General features: G+C 46.0%; 2 protein-coding genes across 2 annotated transcripts in view; one reads left to right on the top strand and one right to left on the bottom strand.

Annotated features, from left to right (window-relative positions):
* Nucleotides 1-5560, top strand: part of LOC311236454 (betaine--homocysteine S-methyltransferase 1-like) — a gene marked incomplete at its 5' end in the record, with an annotated part of 46829 nt that extends 41269 nt beyond the window's left edge. Inside the window, 3 exons of the mRNA XM_084324135.1 lie at nt 917-1099; nt 3418-3646; nt 4705-5560. Of these exons, the coding sequence (XP_084180261.1) occupies nt 917-1099; nt 3418-3646; nt 4705-4885 (593 nt within the window). The 3' untranslated portion in view covers nt 4886-5560. The remainder of the gene's footprint in view (nt 1-916; nt 1100-3417; nt 3647-4704) is intronic.
* A 5214-nt stretch (nt 5561-10774) lies between these two features.
* The window catches only part of LOC311236453 (short-chain specific acyl-CoA dehydrogenase, mitochondrial-like), a gene marked incomplete at its 5' end in the record, with an annotated part of 100133 nt that continues 88464 nt past the window's right edge, over nt 10775-22443 (bottom strand). Inside the window, 5 exons of the mRNA XM_084324134.1 lie at nt 10775-11120; nt 11256-11312; nt 11798-11893; nt 13773-13910; nt 20908-21078. Of these exons, the coding sequence (XP_084180260.1) occupies nt 10968-11120; nt 11256-11312; nt 11798-11893; nt 13773-13910; nt 20908-21078 (615 nt within the window). The 3' untranslated portion in view covers nt 10775-10967. The remainder of the gene's footprint in view (nt 11121-11255; nt 11313-11797; nt 11894-13772; nt 13911-20907; nt 21079-22443) is intronic.

Raw genomic sequence — 22443 nt, 5'->3', positions numbered from 1 at the left:
GTAAGAGTAGGTAAGAGATATGTACAGATATAGATATAGTATTAATATGTACAGTGATACAGGTATAAAGACACTATGGTAGTAAGTCATACTGGCCAGCAGTGTAACTAGTAAGAGTAGGTAAGAGATATGTACAGATATAGATATAATATTAATATGTACAGTGATACAGGTATAAAGACACTATGGTAGTAAGTCATACTGGCCAGCAGTGTAACTAGTAAGAGTAGGTAAGAGATATGTACAGATATAGATATAGTATTAATATGTACAGTGATACAGGTATAAAGACACTATGGTAGTAAGTCATACTGGCCAGCAGTGTAACTAGTAAGAGTAGGTAAGAGATATGTACAGATATAGATATAGTATTAATATGTACAGTGATACAGGTATAAAGACACTATGGTAGTAAGTCATACTGGCCAGCAGTGTAACTAGTAAGGGATATATATATAATATATATATAGTATCTACAGATATGTAAGAAGGATTATATCGGAAAGGTCTTTAATGCTGAAAAGGTTTGCACATGCAATGAATTTGTTTAGGTAGTTTGGTGCAGCATTACTTATTACAACATGCTGTACAGTAAGAATATGTGTATATTATATATATATATATATACAGCAGGATGCTATCATGTAGTTCTATGCAGGAGGAACATCACAGCCTCTGCACCGGCCAACCAATGAGTAGCATTCAGACTGTATGTGACAAGTGTAGTAGTACCCCCCCCCCCCCCCCCAACCCTGAGAAGTCCCCCCCCCCCCCAACCCCTCTGCCCCCCCCAACCCTGAGAAGCCCCCCAACCCTGAGAAGCCCCCCCCCAACCCTGAGAAGCCCCCCCCCCCAACCCTGAGAAGTCAACAAAGAGATAAAACATTAGCTCGATGTCTGCTCGTATCACCTCCAGGGGCCCAGATCGTGGGCGTCAACTGCCACTTTGACCCCATGACCTGCGTGAAGACGGTGAAGATGATGAAGGAGGGCGTGGAGAAGGCCGGGCTGAAGGCCCACTACATGGTCCAGCCGCTGGCCTACCACACGCCCGACTGCAGCTGCCAGGGCTTCATCGACCTGCCCGAGTTCCCCTTCGGTAGGTCCGGCCGCCGGGCATCTTACCACCGTCGGTGATAGTGTGATCGTAAAGGGTTAACCTTCTGTAGTGCTGCAGTGAAAGGGTTAACCGTACCCCGTGAAGCTGGCGTCTAACATCGCCGTCGTGGCGCACACACATCGTTAGTGACGGGCATACTATGGGGGCGACAGTGGCTCAGGAGGTAGAGCGGTCGTCTGGTGATCTGGAAGGTTCCCCCGGTTCGATTCCCCCGCTCCTCCCGGGCAGCGTGTCGAGGTGTCCTTGTGAGCGAGACACTGTGTTGTTCACGTCTGGAAGTCCACGGCGAGTCCGGACCTTCTGCTGGACCACGTGTGAGAACGCTGCGTTGTTTGATGTTGGCTTGCGTCGTTCACACTGCACTTTTTTTTGAGCGAACCTCATTTGTAAATGAAGGACGTTCATCTATTGGACGGATACTTTTCGGGAAAATCCCACCTGAACAGCACACACACACACACACACTCTCTCTCTCGCTCGCACACACACACTCTCTCTCTCACGCTTGTGCACACTAGGCTTGGGTGGTATAATTTTTTTCATACCTTCATACGTGTATGACTTTCATCAGCGTGAGGGGGGGGGGGGGGGGGAGGGGAGCGGAGCGGAGCTAAGTTAACAATATACTCGTTATCATCATACATAAAGATTTTCCGGGAGTAAATACTTGATATCTTAGTCATAACCATAGTTGCAAGACGTCATAATGCATTGTTTCTACATAAGCAAGCTTGCGTTAATTTACATCCACGACATAAGTGTGCCGTGGTATCTTAAGAGTGATACAAGTCCACATTCACGCACAAATCCGTACTTTCAAAACGTTAGAAAAACGCTCCGATACCCGAATCCACAATCATCCGATGTCTGGAAGTGGACCCATGGTCCATTCGATCTTAATAAACGGAACGGCCACCGGTCCATAACTGCATTCTATAGAAGAATAAGTCTTTATTTGTCGTGCAGATTAACACGCATGCGAGATGGGGGCGACCCACAGGAACACGCGTGTGGCGTCATCTTGCTCAGCTCAGCTCTGACTGAGAGAGGGACAGACAGACTGCCCTGCCCTGCCCTCTGCTGGCGCGTGCTGTGCACTACAATCAACTCCGTGTTAGTGTAATAGAAAGAAACGCATCTGTGATTTGGCGCACAGTCTGTGACGTCACGGTATTGAAAATCATACCGACGGGATTTCGAAATACCGTCAATACCGCCCACGCCTAGTGCACACACACTCTCTCTCATGCTCGCTCGCACACACACACTCTCTCACACTCTCTCTCATGCTCGCTTGCTCGCAACACACACACTCTCTCACACTCGCTCTCTCATGCTCGCTCGCACACACACACTCTCTCTCATGCTCGCTCGCACACACACACTCTCTCACACTCTCTCTCATGCTCGCTTGCTCGCAACACACACACTCTCTCACACTCGCTCTCTCATGCTCGCTCGCACACACACACTCTCTCTCATGCTCGCTCGCACACACACACTCTCTCATGCTCGCTCGCACACACACACACTCTCTCACACTCTCTCTCATGCTCGCTTGCTCGCAACACACACACTCTCTCACACTCGCTCTCTCATGCTCGCTCGCACACACACACGCTCTATCACGCTCGCTCGCACACACACACGCTCTATCACGCTTGCGCACACACCCTCTCTCACACTCTCTCTCATGCTTGCTCGCTCGCGCACACACACACTCTCACACTTGCTCGCTCATGCTCGCTTGCACACACCCTCTCTCACACTCTCTCTCATGCTCGCTCGCACACACACACCCTCTATCACGCTCGCACACACACACTCACACACTCTCTCACACTCACTTCCAAAAACCCTGCGCCTCCTAGATCAGGTACTACAGTATATAAAGTCTGGTTGCGTTCACACCGACAGCAAACCGCACCGCGCTCCACTTTGAAACGGACCGAGTCCCAACTTTTCAAGAGGACCGTGGTTCGGTTGTTTGCTCCTCACAATAGTTTGGTTTGTGTTCACTTCACACCTCTCCAAACCAAACAGACTATTGATTTAAAGGGACCATGGTTCACTTAAAACGGACCAAAACTGGGTAAGGTGTGAATGCGACCTTAACCTCTTAACTGCTCCCGTGAGCAGGTGGGCACCTTGGCACGGTCGCGGCGTCCGCCGTCGCTGAGTGAACGGGTCAAATGTGAGGAACAAATTGTAAAGCGCTTTGGATTAAAAGCTGTTTATATTATAAATGCACCGTTTCCACGTGAACAACCTGTCGTCCCCCTCCCCGCGCTGCGCAGGTCTGGAGCCCCGCATCCTGACGCGGTGGGACATGCACCAGTACGCCCGCGAGGCCTACGAGGGCGGCATCCGCTTCATCGGAGGCTGCTGCGGCTTCGAGCCCTATCACATCCGCGCCGTGGCCGAGGAGCTGGCGCCCGAGAGGGGCTTCCTGCCCGCCGCCTCCGAGAAGCACGGCAACTGGGGCGCCGGTCTGGAGATGCACACCAAGCCGTGGGTCAGAGCCAGGTAACGGTCACTACATCATCACACCGAGCCGTGGGTCAGAGCCAGGTAACGGTCATTACATCATCACACCGAGCCATGGGTCAGAGCAGGTAACGGTCACTACATCATCACACCAAGCCTAGCTAATTACTGTAATCCCATGCACCTGTGATGAGGATACATTTTCTCGTTTGGAACTGACAATGGAGCAATTGACAACTGTCACTGCCTTCCCTGGATGTATTTACATGCACTAGGCGTGTCATTGCCTTCCCTGGATGTATTTACATGCACTAGGCGTGTCATTGCCTTCCCTGGATGTATTTACATGCACTAGGCGTGTCATTGCCTTCCCTGGATGTATTTACTGCATGAATCCAACAAAGTAGAGCGTTGCACACGGAGGAGGAGGAGGAGCGCAGCAGAGGGCAATGCCCACCTCCTGATGGCACACATCGTTGGTGTTACTGACTGATTGAACACTTTATTAACAGATTGCAGAATGGGTACAATACAATACAGTACGGCTCGATACAAACAAGTGTTAAGGGGATGCAGACCAGAGAAAGTCTTTCGTCTTGTTTACATCAGGGTCCCCCAGTTTCAATTCATAATGTTACAAGAAGTTAAACATTAAATGTGCAGCAAGACCGGCTTAAAACACGTGTCCTCTGAACCCTAGTCCCCGCCCCCCTGGAGAACGAGCTCTGACTGTGTTTTTTTTTTTTTACTTGCCTCCCCTATCTCCTCCCAATACCCCTTCAGCTTCTGACATCCCCAGAATATGTGTGTGATTTGCCCCCTCCTTCCCACACATCCTCCAGCATGTCCTTTGTGTTGGTGCATACTTTCCCTTCAACTCTGGGGTTATAAAGAATCTGATTATGTTTTTCCATCCAAACTCTTTCCATATCCTCGATCCTGTTGTTGAGTGCTGCACCTCGCATATGTTCCCCCATTCCTTCTCTGTTATTTCTATCTCTAGTTCTCTCTCCCATTTCTCCCTTATATAATCGGTCGTGTGTCCCTTGCTGTTCATTATAGCCCGGTACAGTGCTGATCTGTGTGTTTGTTCTCAGGGCCCGGCGTGATTACTGGGAGAACCTGAAGCCCGCGTCCGGCCGGCCCCTCTGCCCCTCCATGTCCAAGCCCGACAGCTGGGGCGTCACCAAGGGGCACGCCGACCTGATGCAGCAGAGCGAGGCCACCACCCAGGACCAGCTGAAGCACCTCTTCGAGAAGTCCAAGACCGGCCACTGAGGGGGGGGCTGAGGGGGTCTGTGGGAGATGGGGGGGCCCGGCTGGAGGGAGCAGTCCGGTCGCCCGTTTTCTCTCTATTCCAAGGGGTAGTTTGTGACGGTATAGAGAGCGACGCTTACATATCTGTACCCAAAAAGCTGTTCCATGCAGATTCTTCTGTCTCCCCAGGACCATTTCTCTGTGAACCAAATTGATAAGTCTTTCAGATTTGTTGACATTCTCGAGGTTTGCCACCAAAGCGTTGTGTCTGTGATTTTTCTCTCTTTTTATTTTTTTTTAGCAGTTGCGTAATTTCAACAAGACTAAAATATTCCCACCCTTCCTGATGCGCCGACAAGCCTCCAGAATGTGGAGCTGATGGTTTATCAACAGGCCTTTAACACTCCATTAACCCTTTCACTGCCACACTACAGACGGGTTAACCCTTTATTATCACACTACAGACGGGTTAACCCTTTACTATCACACTACAGATGGGTTAACCCTTTACTATCACACTACAGACGGGTTAACCGTCTGTAGTGCGATAGTACCTTCTGTAGTGAAGGGGTTATCCTTCTGTGCTGTCGCAGTGAAAGGGTTAACCATTTGGTAGTGAAAGGGTTAACACTCCTGCCGCGAGGTGTCTTACCAAAGGAAGAGTTGACCGATATCTGATCAATAAACTTCCAGTTGCTCAGAAGAACTGAGTCGAGTGTTTCATTCCTTCATGACTACGGTATGAGATGATGATGATGATGATGATGATGATGATGATGATGATGATGATGAATAGTTTATTTTCGGTCTTTGTTTACAGATCAATCAAAAACACACATGTGGACTTAAAATATATATTTTTTTTAAAGAATCAAATGTATTCAAAGTAAGCTCACGCACAAAATCCAAACTCAATGACCGAAAAAAGGAATAGGCTGAAACACATGCTTATTTTTGCCCATCCTTTACAATTCTTAAAAACTAAATATACTTTAATATAAGAGAGAAAAACTTAAAATATGCTGCAAGATATAATATATATATATATATATTTTTTTAAGAAAAAGAAAAAAAAATGTTTTACTCAAAACTGTACTCCTGAATTATTTCATCCTTCAGGGCTTTTTTAAATGTCCCCTGAGAAGTACACAACTTCAACCCGTCACTAAGACTATTCCACAATTTAACTCCCAACATTGAAACACATCTAGCTTTTACATTAGTTCTTACTTTTTTCCAAGATGTTTGACAAACCCTTTAACGACCTCCTCCTCTAGACCTGGTGACTGGTGACAAACCCTTTAACTACCTCCTCCTCTAGACCTGGTGACAAACCCTTTAACGACCTCCTCCTCTAGACCTGGTGACTGGTGACAAACCCTTTAACTACCTCCTCCTCTAGACCTGGTGACTGGTGACAAACCCTTTAACTACCTCCTCCTCTAGACCTGGTGACTGGTGACAAACCCTTTAACTACCTCCTCCTCTAGACCTGGTGACTGGTGACAAACCCTTTAACTACCTCCTCCTCTAGACCTGGTGACTGGTGACAAACCCTTTAACTACCTCCTCCTCTAGACCTGGTGACTGGTGTCGGACAACACTGATCTGATAAACCCTTTAACTACCTCCTCCTCTAGACCTGGTGACTGGTGTCGGACAACACTGATCTGATAAACCCTTTAACTACCTCCTCCTCTAGACCTGGTGACTGGTGTCGGACGACACTGATCTGATAACGAGGCGATGCAGCAAACAGCTACAAACTGGAACACGTTTCTTTTTTTTTCTTATTTAAAGTTTTTATTTAAACTCTTTCACAAACGAGACGATACAAACATGACGAGACCAACACAAAATAAATATATATATAATAATAATAATAATAATATATATAATAATAATAATAATAATAATAATAATAATAATAATAATACTAATAATAATAATAATAATAAGGGGGGTTGCAGCAGAGTGTTACAAAGGTTCAGTAGTACACAAGCGTATTCAAGATATTGATTTAATAATAAAGTTCAGGGACCTTGAAGGCCGTCGGGCCGATCGCTCTCTTGAAGAGACAGAGCAGCCGGTTCCATCGATATCAAGTCCATGAAGTCTTTGGATTAATGTCAACGTGGAGAGGAACTGACTGGTCCTCAAGCAACAAGCGGGCGGTACCACAGTGGAACACGTTTCTGAAATAACTACTTGTAGCAGGAAAAGGTCCTATATTTAAAATGTGTTTAATTTCTGCAATTGTCTTGAATTTTCATTATTCAAACCATTATTTAAACTCAAAAGACAACGGAGGTTCCCCTCGTTTACAGACAGTCACGTGGAGTCGAGTGTACACACAGAAACCGGCTAAATAAAATCACAACAAGGCGAGACAACAGTAAGGATAACAATCAATTAAAACACAATACAACTTGAATGACAACGGTTGGAGATCAAGGTTTTAAACTGTGCAACAGAGGGGAGAATCTCAAGCTTTAAGGACTGTTGGAGTTCATTCCATGAGCTAGAGGGGCATCGTAGCAAAATACAGATATGAATATGAAGGTTAATACATTTTACAGCACCTTTCTTCTCCTGTGACTTGGCTGTTCGTGGGTATAGAACACCTTTAAGCAACAGGCAGCCTTGACTAGAACACCTTTAAGCAACAGGCAGCCTTGACTAGAACACCTTTAAGCAACAGGCAGCCTTGACTAGAACACCTTTAAGCAACAGGCAGCCTTGACTAGAACACCTTTAAGCAACAGGCAGCCTTGACTAGAACACCTTTAAGCAACAGGCAGCCTTGACTAGAACACCTTTAAGCAACAGGCAGCCTTGACTAGAACACCTTTAAGCAACAGGCAGCCTTGACTAGAACACCTTTAAGCAACAGGCAGCCTTGACTAGAACAGATACAGTTGTAAATCTGAATGAGTTCATATGTAATCGGGGAGACGGTGACTCAGGACGTTAGAGCAGTCATCTGGTAATCCGGAGGTTCCCGGTTCGATTCCCACTCCTCCCGGGCAGCGTGTCGAAGTGTCCTTGAGCAAGACACTCCCGATAGGCAGGTCGCTTATAGCTTATCCGCAACAGTAAGTTACTTCCGGGGTAGGCCTGATTGGCCCCGACAGGCACGTGACGCGCAACTTTCTCTGCCGCGGAGCGTAGCGGAGCTCATTATATGCCAGTAACCGCCCCCTAATTCAGTATCCAGAAATAGCTCAATTGGCAAGACTGCATGGCTGTGGATCCTATGGCTCGTTGCTGGCGAGTTCGATTCCCTTCCATTTTTTTTTTTTTTTTTTTTTTTTTTTAAACGTGCATTCACATTCTTTCGCCGTTTCATTTCGCCGGTTAAGTTTAGGCATTGTTTCGGAGTTGGTTAAGGTTAGGCATTGTTTCGGAGTTGCTTAAGGTTAGAAGGATTAAGTTTAGGCGCTGTTAAGGAGCTGGTTAAGGTTAGAGTTTGTGTTAGAGAATGGCAATAGACAGCCTATCTCCGCGCGACAGCTCTCAGCAGCCTCGTTGCGCGTCCTGAGTTTGCCGCGTCACGTGCCTGTCGGGGCCAATCAGGCCTACCCCGGAAGTAACTTACTGTTGCGGAACAGTTACAGGCGAGCAGGTCGGCACCTTGCATGGTCGCCTCCGCCGTCGGTGTGTGAGTGAACGGGTACAAATGTGAGGAACAAGTTGTAACGCGCTTTGGATAAAAGCTGTTATATAAATGCAACATTTACCATTTAAATGCTGCCAGGGATGCTGCATCTGAATAACCCTTTAATAATACTTTAATTAGGAGTTTTATCCACCTAATTAAAGTATTTGAATTAGTCCCAACCCATTTAGAGAGCTAAAGAAGTCCCTATTGTTACCTGAAGCCTTGGTGCTGGAGGCCTCAACGATCAAAGCTATTAGAACTAACAGGTTATGTGTGCTGGCGCGATGCCAAATAGCTCTATTGCGGCCAGTTTCCTTTGTGCTTTGATGAAATCCCTGCTTTGGCAGCAGTAATAATTATTAGTTGTGCTCTTTGGAGGAACTTGCAACAATGACCCCATCTAGTGGACAAGATGAGTACTCCAGCTGCTGGGGTCTGAGTTTCAAACCCTGTGCAAATATGCTTATATCTGAATGTAGATAGACTTGCGGTGTGATTAAAATGTTTTGATGTCTAACCCTTTCACTGCCACACTACAGAAGGTTAACCCTTTACTATCACACTATAAAAACATTTCTTTTTAACAAGGCTTTTGCCTGAATTTTTGTTTAACTTTTATTTTTACTTTTATTCATTTTTTCCATTATTTTAATCTATTTAATTTTTATGTTCTTCCATTTTATTAGTAGTTTTATTCATTTTAATTGTTTTATTAATTTAACTTTTTGTCTTTATCTCCTGTAGCACAATTTTTACAAATGTAAAGTGCAGTACAAATTGAATTTATTATTATTACTACCGACGGTAGAGGTTGCCGTTTGACAGTATTACAGATTCTACCTGTAAGATTAAGGTTTATCTCGTTATTGGATCTACATACAACTATTACACTCTGTACTATTACTACATATAGTAATATATATACTGTACTATTACTATATGACCATTGGGTCTCATTCTCCAACGGACTTGAGACAACATATTTGCTCTTAGGGCCATTTAAGACATCTTAGATTTTGGGATTCCCCAACCGTGCCTGATGATTGAAAATAATAATTATTTAATGCCTTCTGTGGCATTTGTATTTCTTATTTGTTAAATATCTGTTTTATTGATTAATCTATACATTTGAAAAAATACAGGTTATAGCTATAGAAAAAACGAAAAATTTCTTTGTTTGTACATTTAGTCATTTAGTTGAACGCTTTTATCCAAAGCGACTTACAAGTTCTGTACGACGAGTCGGCAGGAAGGAAGGACGGGTCCAACTCTGGCAGCTGGGTAACAACAGCTGAAACCTGGGCTGTATGATGCCAATACATTTTAATCTAATCTTTAGATTGAAGCTTTAGTTGGTCTTTAGTTGCTGAATGATTTCTGAATATGAAAGAGAAACAGAGTGAGACCAATGCGTTTTATTATAATTTTGGCACCATAACTTATGATAGAATATGTACAGTAGAGGGCTGTGTAGCCGCCATAGAGAGAAGAGTCTTGGTAAATCAATGTGATCAATTTGAAAGTGAGTGCAACACTGCTGGCTCGACACCAAACTCCCTCATCACAGAAGAACCAACATGAAATAATAAAAACAAAAAGAAAAACAGATTAGTGACCATCGTGAACGACAAAGTGACTCACAATAAAGTTAACCCTTTCACTACCACAGGGTTAACCCTTTCACTGCGACAATACAGCAGGTTTACCCGTTCACTGCCACAACAACAAAGGGTTAACCCTTTCACAACCACACTACAGAAGGTTAGTGTGGTAGTGAAAAGGGTTAAAGTTCCCTATATCCCTATAAACATTCTGCGTGTTGTCTATGTACATTCTGAAGACGGGACAGGTTATGAAACCAATGGAGGACGTTTATCTTTTGATTTAGCGACAACACTGCCCTCTGGTGGCAGCAGGCCTCCTCTCCCATCGTTATCTGCAGTATAACTGCTTAGGAAACTCAAACTGGACTAAAAAAAAAGACAATCAAAGAGGCTGGAGAGATGTTTCACGTTCAGTGTCTCGTACAGATGGAGGCTGGGTGACTGACACGTGGGGTGGATACAGACCAACAGGCTCATAACTGGACTTAACCCTTTCACTGCCGCACTACCAAGCGGTTAACCCTTTCACTGCGACAACACACACAGAAGGTTAACCCTTTCACTGCCGCATGACAGCGGGTTAACACTTTCACTGCCACACTACAGAAGGTTAACCCTTTACTATCACACTAGCTTATCGTCGGTTGGTGTGATAGTAAAGGGTTAACCTTCTGCAGTGTGGCAGTGAAAGGGTTAATGAAGCACCGCGGGGTCCCTGCAGGTCTGCTGGTACCGGGTCCTGGGCCCCCCGGTGCCGTCTGGAACACAGGCCCGTTGGTGCTGGTGAGGCGGGCCGTCAGACAGAGGCTCTCTGATGAGCGGAGTGCTAGTTCCGGGTCTATCGTTGGTATTCCTTTAGCAGTTGACCAGCGATGACCAGTCTCTGGATCTCACTGGTGCCCTCGTAGATCTCCGTGATGCGGGCGTCGCGGTAGTACCTCTCCGCGGGCATGTCCGTCACATAACCCATCCCCCCCAAAACTTGGATCGCCTTTTTTTTTGGGTCCACAGTGAAAGGGGCCGGGGGGGGGGGGGGCCGGGGGACACAAACAAAGGAGAGTCGAGTGAATATAGGGATGTAGTTTATTTTTTTTAGAGGGGAAATTAACTCTGTGTAGTTCCTTACCTGATGTGCGCAGTATGTGGCGGCCTCAGACGCTGCCAGCTTGGCCATCGCCGCTTCCTGTAGGAAAGGAAGGAAGGAGAATGGTAAGAACTAGGGATGTCCGATATTGGCTTTTTTACCGATACCGATATACCGATATTGTCCAACTCTTAATTTCCGATAGCGATATCAACCGATACCGATATATGCAGGGCCCCCCCCCCCCCCCCCCCCCCCCCCCAAAAACTTAATAATTTCAGGTAATTAACATTACATACAGTATCTCTTGTCGTGGAATTAACACAACATTATGCATACTTTGACAATAAATAAAATAATAATTTGTTCTTACTTGCTTGCCTGGGTAAATAAAGGTTCAATAAAACCGATACCGATATTTTCCGATATCACATATCGGCCGATAATATCGGACATCCCTAGTAAGAACGGTTGTAAGGAAACGTCACGCTGACGCCATGCTAACGTCATGCTAACGCCACGCTAACGCCACGCTAACGTCACGCTAACGCCACGCTACAGAATGTCTTTGCATGACCGTGTACCTTAGTGAAGGCCTTCTTGGCGTCTCGTAGGAGTGCAGCCTTCCAGGTGAGGAGACGAGCACCTTCCACCGCCAGAGCCATGTCGGCCAGTTTAAACTAAAAGGAGAACACAATTATGAGAATATTAAATTAATTAGTAGCTGGCTGCACACGATCCAATGCAATCATATTATAGATATTAAGAAATGTGTAAATGTATAGATAGATAAGCTTGTATTTCTCAAATTCAGTAATGAAGAAGTGACTTGACCCTTAAGTGTCCCAAGGATTACATTACGTTATAATTCCACATCCCTGTGTGGTTTTACGGTACGTTTTTTCTGGTCAGAACTAAAGAGAATGTACCTGAATGGCCTGCATCTTGTTTTCTGGTCAGAAGTGAAGAGAATGTACCTGAATGGCCTGCATCTTGTTTTCTGGTCAGAACTAAAGAGAATGTACCTGAATGGCCTGCATCTTGTTTTCTGGTCAGAAGTGAAGAGAATGTACCTGAATGGCCTGCATCTTGTTTTATGGTCAGAAGTACAGAGAATGTACCTGAATGGCCTGCATCTTGTTTTCTGGTCAGAACTAAAGAGAATGTACCTGAATGGCCTGCATCTTGTTTTCTGGTCAGAAGTGAAGAGAATGTACCTGAATGGCCTGCATCTTGTTTTCTGGTCAGAACTAAAGAGAATGTACCTGAATGGCCTGCATCTTGTTTTCTGGTCAGAAGTACAGAGAATGTACCTGAATGGCCTGCATCTTGTTTTCTGGTCAGAAGTGAAGAGAATGTACCTGAATGGCCTGCATCTTGTTTTCTGGTCAGAAGTAAAGAGAATGTACCTGAATGGCCTGCATCTTGTTTTCTGGTCAGAAGTGAAGAGAATGTACCTGAATGGCCTGCATCTTGTTTTCTGGTCAGAAGTGAAGAGAATGTACCTGAATGGCCTGCATCTTGTTTTCTGGTCAGAAGTGAAGAGAATGTACCTGAATGGCCTGCATCTTGTTTTCTGGTCAGAAGTAAAGAGAATGTACCTGAATGGCCTGCATCTTGTTTTCTGGTCAGAAGTAAAGAGAATGTACCTGAATGGCCTGCATCTTGTTTTCTGGTCAGAAGTGAAGAGAATGTACCTGAATGGCCTGCATCTTGTTTTCTGGTCAGAAGTGAAGAGAATGTACCTGAATGGCCTGCATCTTGTTTTCTGGTCAGAAGTGAAGAGAATGTACCTGAATGGCCTGCATCTTGTTTTCTGGTCAGAAGTGAAGAGAATGTACCTGAATGGCCTGCATCTTGTGTTCTGGTCAGAACTAAAGAGAATGTACCTGAATGGCCTGCATCTTGTGTTCTGGTCAGAACTAAAGAGAATGTACCTGAATGGCCTGCATCTTGTTTTCTGGTCAGAAGTAAAGAGAATGTACCTGAATGGCCTGCATCTTGTTTTCTGGTCAGAAGTGAAGAGAATGTACCTGAATGGCCTGCATCTTGTTTTTCTGGTCAGAAGTAAAGAGAATGTACCTGAATGGCCTGCATCTTGTTTTCTGGTCAGAACTAAAGAGAATGTACCTGAATGGCCTGCATCTTGTTTTCTGGTCAGAAGTAAAGAGAATGTACCTGAATGGCCTGCATCTTTTCTGGTCAGAAGTGAAGAGAATGTACCTGAATGGCCTGCATCTTGTTTTCTGGTCAGAAGTAAAGAGAATGTACCTGAATGGCCTGCATCTTGTTTTCTGGTCAGAAGTGAAGAGAATGTACCTGAATGGCCTGCATCTTGTTTTCTGGTCAGAACTAAAGAGAATGTACCTGAATGGCCTGCATCTTGTTTTCTGGTCAGAAGTAAAGAGAATGTACCTGAATGGCCTGCATCTTGTTTTCTGGTCAGAACTAAAGAGAATGTACCTGAATGGCCTGCATCTTGTTTTCTGGTCAGAAGTGAAGAGAATGTACCTGAATGGCCTGCATCTTGTTTTCTGGTCAGAACTAAAGAGAATGTACCTGAATGGCCTGCATCTTGCCAATGGGCGCTCCGAATGCGGTGCGTTTGTTTGCGTAGTCCGCGGCGCAGTCCAGCGCAGCCTGAGCGATGCCGAGCGCCTGCGACGCGATGCCGATACGCCCACTGTCCAGCGTCGCCTGCATGAGAGAGAAGACATATATTTTTTTTAATTAATTTGTTAATTAATACCCTAGTTACAGTACAGCAACCAAATTAAACTGTATCAAGTCAACTGACAATGTGAATAGTATGAAAAAAATTTATAAAAAAATAAATAAAAAAAATTAAAAAATTCTCCTGCGAAATAAGCTGCGACACGTTTTGACCTGCACCTCAAAGAATGGGAATGGAGTGTTAGGTGTTAATGAAGTCTGGGTAGCTGTGGTGGAGAAGATAAAGGGAAGCATATACATTTGTAATTTTCTGTTGTTAAATGAAATAGTGGATGTATAGTCCAAGTGGGGGTCCTGAGGGGGGGGGGGGGGGGGGGGGAGGAAAGGGGAAGGAAAGAGCGAGCAAGAGCGAGCAAGAGCCCATGTATTGTATTTATTATTTTTATGTCTTTTAATCTACATTCATTCTGATTTAATTACTGGACTGTCATTATTGTATTATTATTTCTGTTATTGTCCTGCGATTTATCATTGATTATTACTGTTACTGTATTGTTTGTCTAGTTTCATGTTAAAAAAAGGGAAAATAAAAAAATCGGAATGGAGAATCGGAATCGTTCAAATCCAAACGAAGCCCAGCCCTACAAGAGAAGACATCTCATACAACACTATCCAGGGTTCTAACAATAATAATATAACTATAGTTTGTCGTTTAAATATCTTGGCCTGTGGCTCGACGAGAAATGTACATTTAAGTTCCATGTGGACAATCTTGCCACTAAACTGCGACAGAAAATGTGCTTCCTGTACAGAAACGGATCCAATTTTCCTCTATTTAGTAGAAAAAGAATAGTTGAATCAGTCTTCTTATCAGTGTTGGATTATGGTGATGTAATTTATGGGCATGCTGCGGCATCAACTCTTAAACCTCTGGATTCTGCATATCACTCAGCTCTCAGGTTTATAACTGGTGACAGATATGATACTCAACATTGTGTCCTGTATGATAGGGTGGTCCTGTATGATAGGGTGGTCCTGTATGATAGGGTGGTCCTGTATGATAGGGTGGTCCTGTATGATAGGGTGGTCCTGTATGATAGGGTGGTCCTGTATGACAGGGTGGGTTGGCCTGCTCTTGCAGAAAGGCGCAACAAACACTGGTATTTATTTATATTTAAAGCCCTTATTGGTAAACAACCTGTTCATATCTCTTCACTGGAATATTGGAACCTATTCAACTCGATCGAATGACTGGATGGTTCTTAGGGTTCCTCAAGTTTGTTCTGATCGAGGGAAGTCAGCTTTTTCCTTTTGAACGGAATTCATTCAACCTTTATTTTGAAACGCACAGAGGTTTCATTCATTTTCAGTGACGACAAGATTACATAAAAGTCTGCAGTGCTTTTACTAACTAACTAACAGGAGATCGCTAACCCAAATCTTTGAACGCATCCGAGTCTGTGAGAGTCCGCGGTCTTATATTTATTGGTAAAGAATTTGCACTACAACCCATACCTCATTACACCTTAGTGTAAATTGTACCTAATTGTACCTCATCCCATTTCTGCTTTGCACTGTATAGTATATTGTATATTATTATATTGTATGGTAACTCAGTTACTTCTACTCTGCATTGAACATTGTATATATACTGAACACTTGTGTCCACGTACTTGACTTCTATTTTATACTTGCTATACTTATTTTATACTTATCTATTTTTGTCTAGCACAGTCTCTGGAGCGAAACAGAAAGAAGCATTTTGTATAAAAGTATTCTGTACTTCTGTACGACGACTAATAAAGAAACTTGAAACTTGAACTTTCCGTTTCAGAATCAGATGAAATATGAACTAAATTGAGATAGGACAATAGAATAGAATATAATTATGAAATAAAAATAGGCCAGGGCTGTACAACTGTGCAAGATGTGGTCAAGTATATACACTAATTAGAATAAAAATAACAATACAGTGGGATGAGATCTATAGCAGGGCTGTGTGCGAGTGTACTCAGCAGGCAGCCAGTCGGAGACGGTCATCCGGGTTAATGGAGACCTCGGACTCCTGATTCCTGATTCAGTACAAAGATTCGGATCTTTAACCCGGATGAGTCAGGAACCGGCGAGCACTAGTGGACTCAGAGAACACGCTCCAAGATGCACTCGATTGCACAGACTGGAGCGTGTTTCGTGAGAACACAGACAATATAAATAAAATGACTACACTGAAACAGTGCTAGACTTTGCTGCTACTCTGGTAGAAGAAATAATCCCCTCCACCACAATTAGAGTTTTCCCAAACCAAAAGCCCGGGGTCGACAAATCCGTCCGTGAAGCTCTGACTGCGCGCACCTCAGCCTCCAACGCCGGGCTCGTGACGGGCAACATGAACGAGCACAAGGTGGCGCGTTACAACCTACGGAGAACAGGGACAGAGGCAAAGGGGCGGTACAGGAATAAGGTGGAACTTCAGGCTGACTCCAGAGGCATGTGGCAGGGCCTCAGAACGACGACAGACTACAAAGGCACCTCCCTCCAGCTGAACACTGATGTCTCCTTGGCAATTGAGCTCAATACCTTCTATGCACGGTTTGAGGCTGTAAATTACAACGAGAGCCTACAGGCCACTGCAATGGAGAGTAGAGCCACTGCCGATGGAGACTCAGTGTTCAGGATAACAGAACATGAGGTGAGGAGGACCTTTAAGAAAGTGAATACCAGGAAGGCAGCAGCACCGGACAGCATCCCCGGTCGCGTCCTAAAAGTCTGTGCCGACCAACTGGCCCCGGTATTCACTGACATATTTAACCTGTCCTTGGAACAGGCTGTCATCCCCACCTGTCTGAAGAAGTCCACTATTATCCCTGTACCCAAAAGATCCACGTCCGCTTGCCTCAACGACTACCGCCCTGTAGCTCTCACCTCCATAGCCATGAAGTGCTTTGAGAAGCTAGTAAAGGGCTACATCTGCTCCTCCCTCCCCATCAACATGGACCCCCTGCAATTTGCATATCGCCCAACAGGTCCACGGAGGACGCCATAGTCCATGTGCTGCACACAGCAGTATCACACCTGGACAAGAGGCAGGGGAACTATGCGAGAATGCTATTTATTGATTACCTGGGAGAGGTAGAGAACCTGGCGCTGTGGTGTCGGGAGAACTGCCTCTCCCTGAACGTCATCAAAACGAAAGAGATGATTGTGGACTTTAGGAGGTCGGGGGTCAGGGACTTCAGCCCCCATCAGCATCGACGGGGCAAAACAGTTTTAAGTACCTCGGAGTCCACATATCCGAGGACTTGACATGGACCACACACAGGGCTGAACGATTCATCGATTTTAAATCGAAATCGCGATTTGGAATGATGCAATTAGCAAATCGAAAAAAGAAAAAAAAAGGCGAATTCTTTTATTTTTTTTAAACCAGGAAGTCCCATTGAGATACAAAATCGGTTTGGGAGAGGGAGGTAAGGGGTTTTAGATTGTGTGTTGTGAAGTTTAGACTTCAGAGAGGGAGAGTAAAGTACAGGAAAAAAGGTACCGTTGGGTACCGGTATCGATTCCCAGGTAAAAATAAAAAATGTCAGGCTTGGTGTCCCGAACAGACCCACCGCGCCAGATGCAAGCCGCATTTTACAATAAACTTCTGTGGGGCTGCTTAAAAAAATTATAATCGCAAATTTAATCGCAATCGCAATATCTGTCAGAAAAGTTGCAATTAGATTATTTCCCAAAATCGTGCAGCCCTATTGACAGTGTAATAAAGAAGCCACGGCAACGCCTCTACTTCCTCAGGCGCCTAAGGAAGTTCAGAGTGAGTCAGAAGATCCTTAAGAACTTCTACTCATGTACAATAGAGAGCATCCTGACTGGTAACATCACCTCCTGGTTTGGGAATAGCACTGCACAAGACCGTAGCAGACTGCAGAGAGTGGCCCGTTCAGCCAAACGCACAATTGGAGGGGGGCTTCCCACTCTCCAGGACATTTACAACAAGCGGTGCAGGGGCAAGGCTAAGAGAATAACCAAAGACTCTAGTCACCAAAACAACTGCCTCTTTGAACTGCTGCGGTCAGGCAAGCGCTACCGGAGTCTCATGGCCGGTACAGAGAGACTCAGAAGGAGCTTCTATCCCCAGGCCATCAGGATGCTCAATGACTATGTAACATCATCAACCCATCCATCTACACTCATTACACACACATCCACACACTCACTTTAAACAACACTCACCTTAAAGGAAAACTCCAACATTTTGGGAAATTAGCTTATTTAACATCTTCCCTGGAGTTAGACAAGAAGATACATACCTTTTTTGTCTCTGTGCGTGCATTTAGCTTTGGGAACAGTCGCTCCGTTAGCGTAGCTTAGCTTCATCACTGGAAGTGGGGGAGGACAATAGCCTGACGTTCCCTTACAGTGTATACAGTCACCAAATACACTCCAAATACAACTCCAAAACGTTCATGTAAACATGTTGTGACCTGTGTATTCACCACGTGGAGAAATAAAAAATAATTGAATTAGACAATTACGTTTTCTAAGCAAATATACTCGGAACAATTTTTTTAGCGTTTATTTTGTACATTATCTAACGTTAACACAAACCTAAACTAACGTTACAACTAACCTAAAGTTAGTTTAGGTTCGTGTTAACGTTAGATAATGTACAAAATAAACGTTTTCCGCTGCTATAAACGTTGCACTTTTATTTTGAAAACCCCAGAAAGGAAGTCATTATATTTGCTTTAGTGACCATCCGGTTCTGTGTTAGCTCCGGTTAGCTACGTGCAGTAGTTAGTATTATATTATCAATACCAGCCATTGGATTACTGTTTTCTAAATTGGAGAGGCTTTTAATAGTCAAGGTAAGAGGATTTTAAGTTATGGTATCCATAAACTTCAATCGGTTCGGATCCTTTGAATTAATGAAAATGTCCACAAACACGGCTTCACGTAGAAATCACTGACTGCGCGCAGAGACGAGTGCTTAGGCAAAAAATTGTTCCGAGTATATTTGCTTAGAAAACGTAATTGTCTAATTCAATTATTTTTTATTTCTCCACGTGGTGAATACACAGGTCACAACATGTTTACATGAACGTTTTGGAGTTGTATTTGGAGTGTATTTGGTGACTGTATACACTGTAAGGGAACGTCAGGCTATTGTCCTCCCCCACTTCCAGTGATGAAGCTAAGCTACGCTAACGGAGCGACTGTTCCCAAAGCTAAATGCACGCACAGAGACAAAAAAGGTATGTATCTTCTTGTCTAACTCCAGGGAAGATGTTAAATAAGCTAATTTCTCAAAATGTTGAGTTTTCCTTTAACACTCACTTTAGACACTAACACTACATTTATCTATTTATTAAAGAGATTTGCACTACATTCCTACTTCATTTGCACCTTGCCTTAAAAAAGTTTTGCACCTCATTGTCTGTATTTTAATTCATTGTACTTAGATTGTATAGTGTTATTCCTCTTTTACTTACCTTTTTACTGTATGAAGCACATTCTCAGGGGCTCATACAGAACCAGGCATTTCACTGTAAACTACATGTACCCTATACATGACAAAAAAAAAGAACTTTAAACTCTCATACAACACCATTTCGCCAATGGGATCAATAAAGGAATATCTTATCTTCTCCAGGGTTGTCTACATGAGTCAGAAGACACCTCTGCAGGGGCTACTTAGCTAATTAAGTGGTATTGTGGTATTGTATCGCCCGCCTCCTCACTAACACCCGCTCCCGTGAACACATCACTCCTGTCCTCCACTCTCTCCACTGGCTCCCGATCAAGGAACGCATCAACTTCAAAACACTACTCCTCACCTTCAAAGCCCTTCATAGCCCCCCCCCCCCCCCCCCCCCTACCTGACTGACCTCCCTCTTCCTTACCGCCCCACCCGGTCCTCCTCCACTGCCTCCCTCACTGTCCCGACATCCAAACTTAAAAACTTTGGTGATCGGGCCTTCTCTCGCACTGCACCCAGACTCTGGAACCCCATCACTCAGTCCATCAGAGACTCCCCCACACTCCCCACCTTCAAATCCCGCCTCAAAACCCAACTGTTCTCCCTAGCCTTCAACCCCCCCACCCTTAAACCTGATTGATGTTACAAACATCTCAAAACAAACTCAGACTATTGCTTGACCTGACTCCTAGAACCCACCTCACCCCGGCCCACTTTGACAACCTAGGATGGCTTAGAGTAGACGACAGAGTACAGCAACTTGCAATGGGCCTGGTCTACAAGATACACTACACGACCAAGGTACCCATGTACATGTCAAAATACTTCCCAAAGGTCAGTGAATACCACGACCACAACACCAGAGGGAGCTCCACAAATCATGTTAAACCCAGATTCGGCTCAAACAAGGGACTAAACACGTTTCGCAATTATGCCACATCAATGTGGAACGCCCTACCCACAGGTGTAAAGGAATGTGAATCACTACCCACTTTCAAAAACACTCTCAAAGAACACTTACGGGAGACTGCAATTCGAAACTGGCCACCGTAAATGTCCAAACCCAACCCCCTCCAATGTACAGTAAATTACCAAGTATGGTTGTCAATATTCCAATGTACAGTTTTGCTTGTACAGTTGTACAGTGTCCCCCACCCACCCAACCCCCCCCACCCAACCACCTCCAATGTACAGTCCCCCCCACCCCCCCAACCCTACCCCACCTAACCAACCTCTTCCAATGTACAGTTTCTACGTCAAATGTATATACACTCCTTTTCTGGACTCTTTTCGTATCACAAACAGTACTGTATTTGTAAATCTGGTATGTCATAAATGTATAGATGTAGCAGTACTGTCTATCTGTATGTCATGTATGTCATATATGTTATGATGAATTGAAAATGGGGGACCCTGATGTAAACAAGACGAAAGTCTTTCTCTGGTCTGCATCCCCTTAACAATTGTATGTATTGAGCTGTACTGTATTGTACCCATTCTGCAATCTGTTAATAAAGTTTTCAATCAATCAAACTGAAATACCATGGCTATCTTGAAGCCCGCTCCGCGCGCGCCCAGCATGTTGCCCAGGGGGATCCTGCAGTCCTCCAGGATGATGTTGGCCGTGGACGAGGCCCGGATCCCCAGCTTGTCCTCCTTCTTCCCCAACGAGAGTCCGGGGTGAGGCATGGGGACCAGGAAGGCACTGATGCCCTGCAGACAGGGAGGGTGAGGGGTGAGGCATGGGGACCAGGAAGGCACTGATGCCCTGCAGACAGGGAGGGTGAGGGTTAGAGGAAGGCACTGATGCCCTGCAGACAGGGGGGGTGAGGGGTGAGGCATGGGGACCAGGAAGGCACTGATGCCCTGCAGACAGGGAGGGTGAGGGGTGAGGCATGGGGACCAGGAAGGCACTGATGCCCTGCAGACAGGGGGGGTGAGGGGTGAGGCATGGGGACCAGGAAGGCACTGATGCCCTGCAGACAGGGAGAGTGAGGGGTGAGGCATGGGGACCAGGAAGGCACTGATGCCCTGCAGACAGGGAGGGTGAGGGTTAGAGGAAGGCACTGATGCCCTGCAGACAGGGGGGGTGAGGGGTGAGGCATGGGGACCAGGAAGGCACTGATGCCCTGCAGACAGGGAGGGTGAGGGGTGAGGCATGGGGACCAGGAAGGCACTGATGCCCTGCAGACAGGGGGGGTGAGGGGTGAGGCATGGGGACCAGGAAGGCACTGATGCCCTGCAGACAGGGGGGGGGTGAGGGGTGAGGCATGGGGACCAGGAAGGCACTGATGCCCTGCAGACAGGGGGGGTGAGGGGTGAGGCATGGGGACCAGGAAGGCACTGATGCCCTGCAGACAGGGAGAGTGAGGGGTGAGGCATGGGGACCAGGAAGGCACTGATGCCCTGCAGACAGGGGGGGTGAGGGGTGAGGCATGGGGACCAGGAAGGCACTGATGCCCTGCAGACAGGGAGGGTGAGGGGTGAGGCATGGGGACCAGGAAGGCACTGATGCCCTGCAGACAGGGGGGGTGAGGGGTGAGGCATGGGGACCAGGAAGGCACTGATGCCCTGCAGACAGGGGGGGTGAGGGGTGAGGCATGGGGACCAGGAAGGCACTGATGCCCTGCAGACAGGGGGGGTGAGGGGTGAGGCATGGGGACCAGGAAGGCACTGATGCCCTGCAGACAGGGGGGGTGAGGGGTGAGGCATGGGGACCAGGAAGGCACTGATGCCCTGCAGACAGGGGGGGTGAGGGGTGAGGCATGGGGACCAGGAAGGCACTGATGCCCTGCAGACAGGGGGGGTGAGGGGTGAGGCATGGGGACCAGGAAGGCACTGATGCCCTGCAGACAGGGGGGGTGAGGGTTAGAGGAACGCACTGATGCCCTGCAGACAGGGAGGGTGAGGGTTAGAGGAACGCACTGATGCCCTGCAGACAGGGAGGGTGAGGGGTGAGGCATGGGGACCAGGAAGGCACTGATGCCCTGCAGACAAGGAGGGTGAGGGGTGAGGCATGGGGACCAGGAAGGCACTGATGCCCTGCAGACAGGGGGGGTGAGGGGTGAGGCATGGGGA

Source organism: Notolepis coatsorum, assembly GCF_963971535.1.
Source record: "Notolepis coatsorum genome assembly, chromosome: 11".
Taxonomy (NCBI): domain Eukaryota; kingdom Metazoa; phylum Chordata; class Actinopteri; order Aulopiformes; family Paralepididae; genus Notolepis; species Notolepis coatsorum.
Note: the sequence above shows the minus strand (reverse complement) of the source record. Positions and strands in the feature narration are given on the sequence as shown.